This window comes from Tenebrio molitor, chromosome 4 (assembly GCF_963966145.1).
Source record: "Tenebrio molitor chromosome 4, icTenMoli1.1, whole genome shotgun sequence".
NCBI lineage: Eukaryota > Metazoa > Arthropoda > Insecta > Coleoptera > Tenebrionidae > Tenebrio > Tenebrio molitor.
The window spans coordinates 9,966,993-9,981,453 of record NC_091049.1 but is presented as its reverse complement, the minus strand read 5'-3'; the positions used below and the strand labels follow the sequence as shown (position 1 = coordinate 9,981,453).

Below are 14,461 nucleotides of genomic sequence, written 5' to 3'. Positions count from 1 at the left end.
ACAAATACGTCACTACTAATTTTCGAGTTATTTGAAAAATATGAACGATAGGAAAAATGAGGTATAGTTTGGCTATGCCATATTTAAAAAACAACAATTTCCTTAGGTTTTTTTATTGCTATACTGGCCAGGTTTCGTCAAGGCTACACAGTTAATTTGTTTATCTTATTCAAATTATATAAAATTGAAATGAAAAATTAAATAAAGAACACGTGTTTCGTATTTTTTATACTTATATTTTTTATTGAAACAAAAAACCGGGCGGTTAAAAAAATAAAATGTTGTCTCAAATCTCAAACCATTGAATGATCGAACTCTACTTGCTGTGACGTACAATTGAAAACTGGCTACCTCAATAAAATTGCAATTTTTTCGAATGATTGTTTTTGAGACTTATTTATTGTCATCGCAAATGCAGCTATAATTGGAAATCGACTTCTTTGAAAATTAAATGGTAAAATAGTACCTGAATATGTTAAATTTATACGTGGAATAAAAATTCTCTTATTGCGTTCGGTTCCAGTTAAAACTTCGCAATCAATAGCATTGCGATGCATAAACTTGATGCCCATTCTTGTTCCATAGACTAATGCTTCCTTTGTATTTAAGTTTCTGATCAGTAAAACGTGCAATTAACTTTCAATACTAACTTATGTGGTGGCAAACCACTAATAATCAAAGAATTTTGTATTTCACTCTGAAGAGTTTTTTTAACGAATAAATAAAATCCCTCCCTCTTGGAGTGGATTTCATTGCGGGGGATTAAATCAATTATAAATCATCCACTCCGCATTCGCTCCAAATTCACTCCGCATTTACTCCGCTAATTTTTTACAGTGTATGAACATAAACAATGAATGTTTTGATATTTGTAACACACAGGTGTCCCCGAAAAAGAAGATGAGTCCATAATTCCTTTATTTATCGGAAGATTTTAATTATTTATGCACCAAATTAAATCGCTCTAAATAGGCTACAAAAAGCCCTAATAAATTCACATATAGGTCCAAGGGCTTCAGGGCTAAAATGTCAAAACTTTTTTTTTTCAAATACGATCACATAATTTTTTTAACACTTCTGATAGAGACTTTTATTCTAAAAAGAGTATCACAAGTGTACACTTACCTACCCAAAATACAAAAAAAAAGTTAAAAATTGCTACTATCGTCTTTGCTTAAACTGCGTTCTGTACGTACAATCCCAAATGTTATTACATATTTGTCATTTGCTTTTCCAACTAACTTAATTTGGTTAATTTATTACTTTGTAACGCAATGAATTTTGATAGCTTCTCGCTTGGTGCTCGTCATTTGTTTCAAAAAGTAGTGTTATTTAAAAAAAAAAAATTCTTATATGAGGTTACACATGTCATACATTGTTGTTTTCAGAATATTTAAAAAAAATATTTTGACAGTTTAACCTTGAAGCACTTTGGGTTTTACGTGAATTTGGTACGCCATTTTATAGCTTATTCACAACCATTTAATTTGGTGTATAAATAATTAAAATCGTCCAATAAATAAGGGAGCTCTTTTTTTGGGGACGCCCTGTATATTATAAATAAATTTTATCTTTCTACACTCCTTCTCCACATAAACTTTAACTATGCTAAATCTCACACTCCTCCGTGCGCGCAATTTGCTTAAAAAGTGTTACAAAGATTTTCTTCACGTATTAATATATAGATTTAAACATTAAGGGAGGTAAGTAATATTTACCAGTTGAGGACCGAGCGATAGCGAGTCCGAGACTGGTAAATACTTACCTCCCGAATTGTTTATCAAATTTTCTCCACGCTCAAACTTATTTTGAATTGCATAGTTTCTTTTTGATTAATTTATTTTAAATATTTGAATAAAATATTAGTAGGTCTGTTGTCTGTTGCAATTATTACACAAATTGCCCGTCAAAAAAAGTACCACTTTTAATCCTAATAATATAATCTACTATTTTATTCCGTACCGTACGTCCTTACTAAATGTTATGTGTAACGTGATTCTTGTTTTTGTTTAATTACTGAATAAATTGGGAGTCTTTAATACCTTTCGCATTTTTTTAACTTCTTAGATGAATCCCAACCATTAAAGAATTATCGGAATAGTAAATTCTTCAATGAGCGTATAATGATTCAAGAAGATGAAAATTGCAACACGAGCCGTAGGCGAGTGAATCATCCGAGTTTTGTTAATTTGTTATGTTAATGTACTAAACATCCAGTTAGTTAAATTTCGACTTATTGAAGAATCGACAAAAGTAATTTAGTTTTTGCATAGTTTATTTATAAAGATAAAAAAAATTGTTTTACATAATGTTATGTATAGATATCTGTAGATTAATCCAATAACATAATACATAATTATAATTTTTCTGTTACACATCTACGTATTTTAAAAGCCTTGACACCTGACTTTGAAACAATCAAAATAAAAATGGAGCAAAATCAATGAAGCTGAACACAAAACTGTTGATTTACTTTTCCGTGTTTGTGATAAGCGATCAAACCTTGGCCTGCATACATCACTGCTCGGTCAACATCCACAACCAAGTTGCTGGAGGGATTGACAATTGTAGAATCACCAGAGTCGATCTGCCATTGCTGATTAGCACGACCATGCTTCTCATAGGTGATCAGAGGGGCGCAGCTCTTTGCACCACCATCAATATCTAGAGCTTTTCTGAAACCAACATGACACAAGTCACGCAAATGAATCTGTCTGTTCGCGAAACTCCTTACCCATTGGCGACGTTCACGATCAAGAAGTTGCCATTTTGAGTGCATTCTAGCCACCACAGTTGTGTTGGGCATCCTGTGTAAGGCTGGAGCTTCACCTGATGCTGGCTCGCGTCAAGCACCATACACGTTTGAGGATTCACGATTACAACACTTCTTCTGGGCCGAGGCTGAGGAACGCCTTGTTGGTAGATCCGAGTTATCACCACGCACTCTTCGATGCGGCGATAGTGAGGTTGGCAGCAGCAGCTTGGTGAACAGGGATTCATTTTGGTTGTGCAGCGTTGACGGAGATGCTTACTTACACAATCTTTTATACCAAAGGGGTTATCAGGTCGTGAGATATAATTTTGAACATAAATAAATGTGTGATTAACACAATTGTAATAAATAACAATTAATTATTAGGAAATATAAATTTCGAGAAATGTCCATTTTTCCAGGAACGTGTTATCAATAAATTTGTTGACAAATTTTTATTTTATTTAATTTGCACTATACGTATTATTACAGTGCACTCTTCGAAGCAAAGTTAGAGGGTAACACAGTTGAATAATTTACTTTGATATTTTGACACTGATTTTGACGAGAGAAGACACAAAATATTATCGAATTTATTTTTTGTTTCAGATGAAGACTGGAATGGAGAGACTGCCGAATCAACTCTTTACCTAATGCACGGTCCTCCTCAAGTCACTCTGCCCAGACCAAACCGCGACAAGTCTCCAGATTCGTCAAGATATTCTAGATATTGCGAAAAATCCAAATCTAGTACTCGAGAGATAGCGAAGTACTTAGAGAAACCCATATCGAAGTACTTGGAGAGGCAGAAATCGTTAGAGAGACAAAAATCGTTAGAGAGACAAAAGTCATTAGAAAGACACAAGTCTTTAGACCGACAGAAGTCCATCGAGAGGGGTCGCGACAGGTACTACGAGGAAGAGAGGTACCAAGATGAGTACGACAGGAAATACACGAAAGAGGAGAGACGGCCAGAGAAGGAGAAACCGGTCAAGTACTTTGAAGATGACGGATTTGATGAAGGAATAAGGTAAATTTCAGTAAACAATTAGAGTGGTACCATGTTTTATCTTTTGGTTGGTTTGCAGGTACAGAAATCGCTCCCGCTTCGACTACGACGACCCTTCGTTCTACCAGGATTCTCCTCGTACCTACAAAGAACCCCCCGTTCCGAAAACCCGCCAGAAGTACGTCGCCGAAGATAAGTACTACGACCGGAAGGAAAAGTACATTCCGGATGACTCTCGGTACTACGAACCGAGACCCAAATCGGCCTCGCAAATCAGAGCGCGTCAACGCAGTCCCTCTCCCGAAGACAACAAGACTTCTCCAAGAGACCGATTCAAGGACGCCAAGGAGAAATTCTTGTCCATGGAGAAGGAAAGAATCAGCCACAGACCCGAGCCGCCCATCTCCCCTGTCACGAAGGACAAGCCGTTCATCAAGCGCCACGAGAGTATGATGTATGGAGAAAACAGGCCGAAACCAGCCCCGAGAAACGTACCGGAGGAGGTGCGGTACCGCGAGGTGCCCCTGGGGCGGTACCGCAACGAGAAGTACGACCCGAAGAGGCGATCCATGTTCAGTCTGATCGAAGAGGAGCACAAGAAGAACTCCAATGAAATCGCGAGGGAGTTGAAGAGGAGGAGTTACATGGATAACGAAGAAATCGTCGACAGCAGAGAAACCAACTACCATTTTTCCAAGTCCACGGTGGAGTTAGATCAAGTTGGAGAGATGAATAAGTACAGTAAGAACCAGAAGAATTCGGCTGGGTATAGGCACAGCTATGCAGAGCCCAAGCTTCGATTGGAGAAGGCGGGAAAGAAGCATTACGAGATGCTGCACCGGACCAACAGCGTCACGAATAATGGGAGAGTGGGGATAGCGAGCGTGAACCCCTATTGATTGCTCACACTGTATATAATTTGGGTTGATGGACCGAAAAACCATGACAATTAACACTAAGCCTAAGTGAAATTGTATATTTATTTTTTTAAATGATGTGCCTTTTATACTTAATGGTCGAAGGGTGAGTCAAGGCAAACTGTCAGCAATTCTTAAAAATTCTCAACAGCAATCACAGGAAGAATATAAAAGTTTTTACTAGCTTTCCAAATTATTAGGTATAAGACTTGTAATCTTATGTTTTAAAGCTATATACATATTTATTCTTATATTTCTTAAATTGGTAATAAGTTGACTAGTATTAATTACACAAAAAATCATCATAAAATCAATTACTGCTGCCAAATTGCATCAAAATTCAAAAATGTTTTGAGGATTTTTGATTATTTTTACTTTTCTTTGATTTATCCTTTGACAATAACAAAGCGATTAATGGTTTTTTTAGTTATTTATCTTTTTTATATAATTTATGTAATTTTTTGGTTTTGTCTTTTGTATATTATATGAGATGTCTATTTAAACTAAAATGATTTTTAATAAATACTGATTTTTACTTGACGTTTTCTTATCCTAGACAAACACCTTCTCTCACTTGGGCTACTCTGCGATAGGTGGCGGCCCAAACTACTGTTTTCAAGGTTGGCAGAATTGGCCAATTTGTGTAGTAGGTTGCCTCGTTGCCATTGTTGCCATAGTTTGAATCCTTTCCCCCCGCAAAAGTTACTCCTGACGTCATAATGCACTAAACTTTTACGACAGAGTCTGTCGATCATGCATTAGGTGTTACTTCACCAGAATAAAACCGAAAAAACTACCCAATAAACCCCACGAACGCTCAAAATTTTTGGGTTGATTTTACGGCACGAGTTACTTTTCCCCCTCGTCCCCCCAATTTTCAACAAAGCAACCTACTATACGCATTCCAGTTCTACCAACCCTGACTATTTTAAGAATTTTTGATTATTCTTACTTTCTTTTGATTTATCTTTTGACAATAACAAAGCGATTAATGTTTTTTTTTATATATTTATTTGTTTTTTATATAATTTTTGTAATTTTTTGGTTTTATCTTTTGTCATATTATATAAGATGTCTATTTAAACGAAAATGATTTTTTTTGTTCGACACTGTCAGAATTTGAGAATTTTCTCCTGTGTGGACGGATTTTGATAAATGTCACAACTTGTCAAAACGAAACGTCAAGCTAATTTTAAAGATTTTAAGCGATTTGGAGCCTTTAAGGGGCTCGTCGAACAAAAAAACGTATTAAATTCGTTCGTGTGTAAATTGGGTCTTTTTTGGCACGAGTGGGCCATTTTAAAACGCGAGTGAAACGAGCGTTTTAAAGGCCCAAATTACGCACGAACTCATTAAATAAACTACTATTAATTAATACTGCGTTTTATTTGACGTTTTTTTCTCTTTCTCCCACTTGGGTTACTGCCCGACAGGTGGCGGCCCAGACTCTCCTTTTAACTTCTTGCATCAATCAAGTATCCTATGAACTGGCGTCCTCTGTTAGTTTACCCGAAACTTCCAATCTTATTATTAATTAAGATTTTGTTTGGTGCAAAATTATTTGTTTATTTATAAAAATGTACCTTATAAGTTATTAATGCTGAAATATCGTTTAAGAATTGTAATAGGAATAAGTGTTATAGTTTCTTGAAGCCAAAATAGACCTTGCAAGGAAAATCCTTGCACAGCTTAAATGGCTTCAAGTTTTAGAAGGATTGTGCAAAACATAAAATTAGAATTTAAATTGCCGTCGCCGAAACAAACTAAAACAAACCAAAAGAAACTAGGGAAAGAAAAAGGACCGAGAAGATTCGACAGCGGGGAGTGGGGATCACTTTTTGGCTTTCTTTTTGAAAAGAGATGCGCTCGCTCGACTTTCAGTTCTCGAATCGAACTGTTGTGTCACGTCTTCCAGCTCTTGTACTTCTGTAAATATTTGACAATCGAGCTGATGGACTAGTGAAACTCCAACGTGTTTTATGGCAGTTTGCCATGATAAACATATTAAAAGTGACGCAATGATTTTTTCCGGCTCACACAGATCAAATAAAGCTTTCTCCCCTTTGTGGTCAAGTGTACCGGCCTCTCATTACAGCCGCCAAGTCAGTTATCTCTTGCACGAATCGAATTATCGACTGCTGCCGATCGATTATTGTAATTATGTGACTTTCTGGTCGAGGAAAGGTCGTCCCACATGTCAGCGATTTTGTCGAAAACAGGTTAATTGTCCGAGTGATTTGTTGATGTAATTGTAACAGATAAAGGTCAATGGACAACTCGCTCTGCGTGTGTCGATATTGAATTCGAGATGAGTTGGGCAATCGACGATTTAATTTTCAGGTGCATAATGTCGATTATGAATGGTACGTATTTTTTACAGGTGTTACAAGAATTTCAGTCGTAGTTGGCCGGTGGGAATTTCACTATCGCATTATGTTGTTAATGATGTTTTCATTGTGGTTTTTCTGTTGTCGACTTTTTTACTACACTAGAATGAGATTTTGGTTTTGGTTGTGTTCATTTTGCGTAATCTGTGATCGTACCGGTTGTTCAGATACAGTGGCGTAGATAGCTTTTTGCTTTGGGGGGGGTCCACGTACTTTTGCATTAAGTTTTTGATTTTCAATGTAGTTTCCTACTTATAACACTAGAATATGAAATTATCACAATACGACTTGAAGGTTTATTGTTTATATGTACTCATGTTGAAAAAAAAACCCAAAAAAACCTCAAAGAACAATTTTAGATAAATAATCCAGCACGGAAAAAAATCGGCAAAAATTATGCTGTTTTAATTAAAAAAGATCATGATTTAAACAAATACGTACAGTTGCGGAATTAAAATTTCGGGCACTATTTTTCTGTCACTTCAACAAAATCTCTATAAAGCACCCTCTACTGTCATCATGACTGACATCGCTTTGATATGTTGCCTACCCGTTATTATGCCACAAATGACAATTTTTGAATGCCAAAAAGACAAAAACATGACAAGAGTAAAAAATAAGGTAATTAACGTAAAGGTTGTTTTAGAGTTTATACCATGACATTGACAATAGTGCCAGAAATTTTTCTGTCACTTCAACAAAATCTCTGTAAAGCACCTTCTACTGTCATCATGACTGACATTAAATCATCGCTTTGATATGTGGCCTACCCGTTATTATGCCACAAATGACAATTTTTGAATGCCAAAAAGACAAAAACATGACAAGAGTAAAAAATAAGGTTATTAATGTAAAGGTTGTTTTAGAGTTTATATCATGACATTGACAATAGTGCCAGAAATTTTAATTCCGCAACTGTACGTATAGTCGCGATCATTAAATTTTGGTCGTCAATGTCATTCTTTGACGCAATTTAAATGGTCCATTGTAAAACGGTCGTACCTAAATATCATAACCTATCATCATGTCGTATGACATTAAATTTCATTTTTTTCATCATTTTTTTGCACTTTGTTGACGTGGGCATAATCCGCTAGGGACTTTTTTTTTAATTTGTGACTAACCAAATTTTGAAATGACATTGACGACCAAAATTTATTGCTCGCGACAGTACATAGGTAGGCAGACAATGTTCACGTTGTTTTGGCATAATGAGAGGCCATGATTAATTTTTTAACGTTGGACACACTGTTTGATTTCTGTCACTAAAGTGCCTGACATGCGGACCTATTAAAATGAACATAACATGTTGCTGAATTTCCCGCGATGTCTGAGTATTCTTCTATTGCAAAGTAGTAAAACTGACAAAAATGCACTAGACATTGACGCTATTTATAACCTCAAACTTAAAAAAATATAACCTAATTCAACATACTACTACTAAATTACTAAAATTAAATGCAAAATTTCCATGACCTCCCATTAGGCCAAAACAACGTGAATGCATTTTATGTAGTCGATCTTTCAATTTTTAAGTCGTGATTTTTTTTCAATACTTTATGTATCGGTACAGTGCATTTTTTTAACTGTTGCCAAAGGTAATTGCATGGTAAAACTTATACCCCCTCTTAGCTTTTGTTCAAATGAAAATATTCAAGCCATTTTTGGAACAAAGTTGGAAGATTTTTTAAACTAAACTGTCGAAAAAGTTGTGAAAAAAATATTTTAGTAAAAGTATTTTCTTGCCACTATCATTTTTAGCAGGCTGAAATGTTAGTTAACTTTTGTCCCCTTCATTTTAAAAAAAGTATTATTCAGTTGTGAAAGAATATGGATGAGCTCTGGGGGGGGTCCGGACCCCCTGGACCCCCCCCTTATCTACGCCACTGGTTCAGAAGAGGAAGCGGTGCCAGCGCCGGCAGATGCTTCAAACAATGCAAACAAAAGCGGTGTGGAAGAGAAAGTGATAGCTTAGATTATATCAGAAAGGTGGATTATAAAAATTTAGAATAGTCCACCTAAATATCACACTTGAGGGACTTTTGCACTTTCCGTGTTTACCTCCAATTAAAACGATTTGTCTTAGCTTAATGAAACTAGAAATTGCCATGATTTAACATGAGATGAGCCAACCGTGGAAAGGTTAAACAGAAAATGAACCAAGCAGTTGTTTACACAATTTCTTAATTTAATTTAAGATTTTTGCCACGATTTCTACAACATTTTCTCTAATGTATACTTAAGATATATTCAATAAGTGCACTTAGTCAAACTGATTTGTCTAATTATGACGTAACGAATAATGTACTTATAGACAACATTTAAAAAGTGAATTGTTAGTAATGTTGTGAAATTTATGAAATAAGTAAGAATAAAGACATTCCAGCTGTTGGTTTATATAATGGCCACCAATTTCGTAATGTCACATTGAAGAAAAATATTGCCTGTAATTCAAGAGGTTGGATGGTGGAATGGTGCAGAGACCGTTTTGCAATTAGTATTAAAAATTATTTATTCATTCATTTTTCTGCACATACGCAATTCTTATTAAAGTGTTTTTACATGGCCAGCACGTTCACCTGATTTGTTACCAACACACCTGTGAAACATGAATAAATTAAAGCAGTGATTAATGCAACTTATATAATCTGTATGTGCTTCCCCACAGTGTCACAGTGTATCAATTTGCAAGCAGACACACATTGATTGATTACAGACTATCTTGTATATTTTTATCTAATGAAAAACTAGAATAGTTGTAAATTGGCAGTAGAAATGAAATTTATTTCGGAATAAAAACTCGAAAATGTATTACATATGTATATGCATACATTGTACATACATTATGACGTTTAATGAAAAATACATATATTAAATTTTTCTTACTTTATTATTTTTATTTTGTTCTTCTTATTCATCTGGAAACATAATGAATAGAATAATCATATTTCTTTCACCGTTCAGTTCGATACATTTACTTAAGTATTCGAAGAAATTAGTTACTAAAAGAAAAGTTTCCCTCTAAATGAGGTAGAGTGCGATTCAGAAGAAATGAGCCTGTGGGCGTGGCTATTCTGCGCGTCCAGCGGCGTAGGACGTGTTATGTAATAATTTGGGTTGCATCTTAGGCTCGTATTCTTGTCTGAATAACACAGTATAATTAACCTTTACAAACTTATACTTATCTTTCTTTTCAAATTTATATCAATGAATATAAATGTTAATGAAAATTCTTTTATCAGGATCTAATCTTATCTTATCGAAAGTGCAGTGCAGTTTCAATAAGTGGTAATCTTAAGTACCTCAAGTACCTTAAGTACCTTAAGTATCTTAATTACGCTCCCGAAACTGGGCAACCCTGTTACCGGTTACAAATCCGGAATGTTCAGGGGTATAACGAACAAGTCGTGGCTTCGACTCGGTTTACAATGCGACCACGAGAAACGCCGACTGAAGCTGAAAAATTGGTGAAAACAGCCCGGAGTACGGGAAATGATACACAATCTTCCAACTAATCGTTTATTCAGATTTCAACAATGAAAATAATGATATAAATGAAAAAGAAAACAACGAAGCCTGACTAGCCCTATGGCGTGTACAAAATTGAATAACCCTAACTCCTCGGAGGGTCCTCCGGGTCCCAGATATTCAACGAACGAGTACCGGCGAAACAGTAAAAAAAATTCCTTTCTTTAGCGAAGGAGGAAGGCCGACTGGTCCTACGTAACGTCGCTATTCGGCTACGCCGCCTGCATAAGCGGGGAGGTCCTCCAAGTCTTCCTTCGCTCCAAAAAAAAATTGAAGTTAAGATGTTTTTCTCCGGTACGGACCGGTGAAGAACCACGCGCAAAAAAAATGTTCGGTGAGCGCGATACACAATTCCTGGCGAGGTCACTCACGGATTGATAATCGTTCGTGAATATAAAAACCCGACGGACTTGATAAGGAAATTTTTTCTTAAGTTAGTACGATTAATGAAATGACGCGCCTTATGACAAAACTGCAACTTTAACAGTGGAACAAATTATAAATCCTAAACGCGATATACAAATTAAAGGAATTTGACAGAACTTTTCACCCGTCGAAATAATGAGTGACAATGGAAATTTGACTATAGTTAAATACAAACGCTCAATTAGTTCGACGGAGTGACAAAATACAACCGAAACTTTGGGAAGCCACGGCCTGTGGAAAATGGGGTGTCACCACTGCTCCTGACTTGCTGGAGGGTAGATCCGGCACCTTCCGGTGAGTCCGGGGACGACCTGGACTGACAGGACCCGACGAGATCCTGATCCGCAAAAGCGTTCGGTCTGGAACCTTCCGTAGTGAAGTCCGTGATCCGCTTCGCGATGTGGGCGGTGGTACTTTGACGAATCGTCTCCAACGGCCCTCGTGAACTCCACTACGTCGTCTCGTCGGCCCTGCAAATTCACTCGATCACTGTCCCCTTGACTCTCCCCAGGCACTGACAACACTCCCGGCAAAAGGTCGTGAAAAATCCCCGCTCTGTCTCTGGTTCCCCCGATTTATAGCTTCCACCCCCTCTGTGCGCAGATTTTTCGGCGGAAGTCCGAGTACGTTTCCGTCGCGAAGGATTCTAGAACATTCTAGAAAAATCGTGAAGATTTATAATCGCGCGGCGATTTAAACCGTAACAGTACCTACAATTCATTTGTAGATATCTCAAGCATATAAACACTCAAATGATATGAATAAACATACCGTACATTCAATTTTTAATAGTTGCAAGACGTAAATAGAATAAATCTTGATAACAGCAAAAAGTTGCAAAGATAAATATTTGATTATTGTTTTAGTAAACATTCAGGATTAAATAAGTGATTGTACAACATTATGTACTTTTTATATTCTTTGTTTTTTACAAATTTTTTTTATTATGACAAATATTGTAATTTTTCGAAATTTATGTTTTTGCATTCATAAATAAAAAGGGTCTACATTACGGGTGTAAAGTAAGAAATAAATAGGGAAGATCTTCAAACATGGCATAGATTAGGTACACTTTTTTATTCCACCCAGTGGTGATGCAGGAGGACCAAATTAAATTCTTTAAATAGGCCTTTTTATCCTATGCCTAAGGAGAGGAAGAATAATGTTATGATAACTCGAATAGAGGGAATAAGTGGAAATATAGAGAGGGGGTGGAAGAATGTTTATAAAGGGAGATAGGAGTGAAAGTGAATGTAAAGGAAGCATTTAGAATAAATAAAGATAAGATGATGCTGGCAAAAATAAAAAGCTGGTAGTAGAAGAACATTATGTTAAATAAGAGTAAGCTGATGGAAAGAAAGGGATATACAGGCTGGTCCCGATAGGTATAACCTGCCAGAAGAAATCCTATAATAGGTGACGATGAGTAGAACTCATACACAAAAAATCTTTCTAATAAAAGTCTTTTCGTTTTCGAGATAAAAATAATTGAAAATTTGCTCAAAATTTGCTGTACGCTAATGAGTTAATCGGTTTTAAAAAGATAATTCTGGTTACTTGGCTGCAATTTCTTTAGCAACGGTACCTGTAACACCTATCACATTTGTCAAGTTTAATTTTAAATTTGCGAATCCTTCAAAAAGTTATGAAATTCCCAAAACAAGAATACGCCGATTTGCATTTACGGCGAAATACGTGGTAATTGAAGACCGGCAAGGCGACCATACGGCGAGCGTTTTCCTGAAGTAGTCCTTCCGTCCCGTTGTACTATGGCGGACAATAAATTTAGGCCGGCCTGTCATTGAGTTGACATCAAAATGTGAAGCTGGCATTATGTTCAACTAACCCCATTTTCGATTTTTGTCATTCTTGTCATCGTGACAGCGATAATCAAAATTAAAATTGGGAAAAGAAACGTGCACCAGAGAGAAGTGCTACTACAAATCAGTTATGCTAGTGCGTCATGATCTGTAAGTTACGAAAAAGGCGAAGGAAACGCCAAACAGCTTGAAAACCATCAGTTTGACAAACTGACACATCAGTCATAACGACAATAAATGGTCGCTTGCATTGACTTTTTTGAAATGTCAGAAATTTGCCGGCCTAAATTTATTGTCCGCCATAGTACTTTTGTACATTTGCATTTATGTGAGGTTGGTTCTGGGTGATTCCAATACGATGGCGTCCCCGATCCTCCATTTAACCCCTCTGGATTTTAATTTTTGGGGCCACACGAAAGATTTGGTATACGAAGTTGAAATAAATACAAAAGGCCAACTTCAGAAACACGTAACAGACGCCGCGAACCAGATTCGTAAAAACCCAGAAATGCTGAATTCTGTTTATGAAAATTGGTACCGACGGCGACGTGCTCAAATGTGCTTAAATGCCAACGGAAGGCGCAGAACATTTATTATAAAATAATTTTTCTAGTCTAGTTTACCTTCCATTAGTTAGTAGATATTCTCAGTTAGAGTTGAAAGTACGAATATCTAAAGTGTAAATAAATTTATTCAATACATTATTTTGGCTATTTAACCACAATTAAGACGATACTCTTATTACACAGTTCTTCCACAATTTTACACACACTACCTCTACATTTATTTACACATTGAGTAACACGACTTTATTTATTAGTCATTCATCTCAGTCTACAAAATCAGTTTTTGTACCTAAATTAGCTGGTGAATTAACGCACACAGTGTACAGCGTTTTCAATAAATGTTATTAATTTGATTTAGTTTGTCAGATTTGAGATTTGTCATGAACGATTCAGGTACCTATGTTGCTTGGATACTGTCATCCTTACAAACACCAACAATTAATTCCTGAGTAGGTACGTATTTTTGTGGTCAGCAGCGTCGAATGGGTGTGGATAGGGGTTAATTTATCCCCATTATTTTGGACCTAATGAAAATGGGTTTTTGGACTTGTTAGATCCTTCTAATGACCCACAATTTTTTTGGCAGGTTATATCGGGACCACCCTGTATATAGATCACGATTTTACAAACGAAGAAAACTTATTCATATTCATGTGGTGATATTCATTGGTGAAAATGGTAAATTCTTTAATTGGTTAAGAATTATAACTGCAAATATGTAAATGTATTTTCAGGAAGAGGTTTATTAAGAAATCTTACTCAAACTTTCAAAGCAAGAGAGGGTAATCATAAAATCACATAATGTGGTATCTGTGGAGAGACTCAAAAATGAAAAGTTACAAGTTCAAATGGAATTAGAAGTTCTCAAAGTGGAACTTGAAAGTGTCAACAAAGAATTAGTAAGTTAATGTGATTTTGATTGTTGAGAATTAATTTAAAATAAATTGTCATTGTTATCTTTTAGGCAAATTCTAATTGGGAGAAGCTTTCAAAATCCGATTTGATCGATATAAGAAGTTTTCTTGATTATGTTGACAGAAACAAACTTAACCAAGA

The 14,461-nt window shown here is 36.0% G+C and overlaps 2 protein-coding genes across 2 annotated transcripts in view; one reads left to right on the top strand and one right to left on the bottom strand.

Moving 5' to 3' along the window:
* Positions 1–5,213, top strand: part of LOC138128060 (zinc finger CCCH domain-containing protein 13) — a 66,074-nt gene extending 60,861 nt beyond the window's left edge. The window contains exons 4-5 of the mRNA XM_069044260.1: positions 3,362–3,782; positions 3,841–5,213. Of these exons, the coding sequence (XP_068900361.1) occupies positions 3,362–3,782; positions 3,841–4,660 (1,241 nt within the window). The 3' untranslated portion in view covers positions 4,661–5,213. The remainder of the gene's footprint in view (positions 1–3,361; positions 3,783–3,840) is intronic.
* Positions 2,258–3,043, bottom strand: LOC138128061 (uncharacterized). Its single transcript, XM_069044261.1, has 2 exons — positions 2,735–3,043; positions 2,258–2,675 (listed from the first exon to the last, which is right to left on the bottom strand). Exons 1-2 carry the CDS (start codon positions 2,998–3,000, stop codon positions 2,441–2,443), a joined length of 501 nt encoding a protein of 166 aa, XP_068900362.1. The 5' UTR covers positions 3,001–3,043; the 3' UTR covers positions 2,258–2,440.
* Positions 5,214–14,461: the final 9,248 nt, after the last annotated feature.

Excerpts from the sequence above, each read along its gene's own strand:
- LOC138128061 (XM_069044261.1), bottom strand. The coding sequence starts at position 3,000 with ATGAATCCCTGTTCACCAAGCTGCTGCTGCCAACCTCACTATCGCCGC. Across the intron at positions 2,676-2,734 it reads ATCGTGAACGTCGCCAATGG|AAAAGCTCTAGATATTGATG; the intron begins GTAAGGAGTTTC and ends TGTTGGTTTCAG.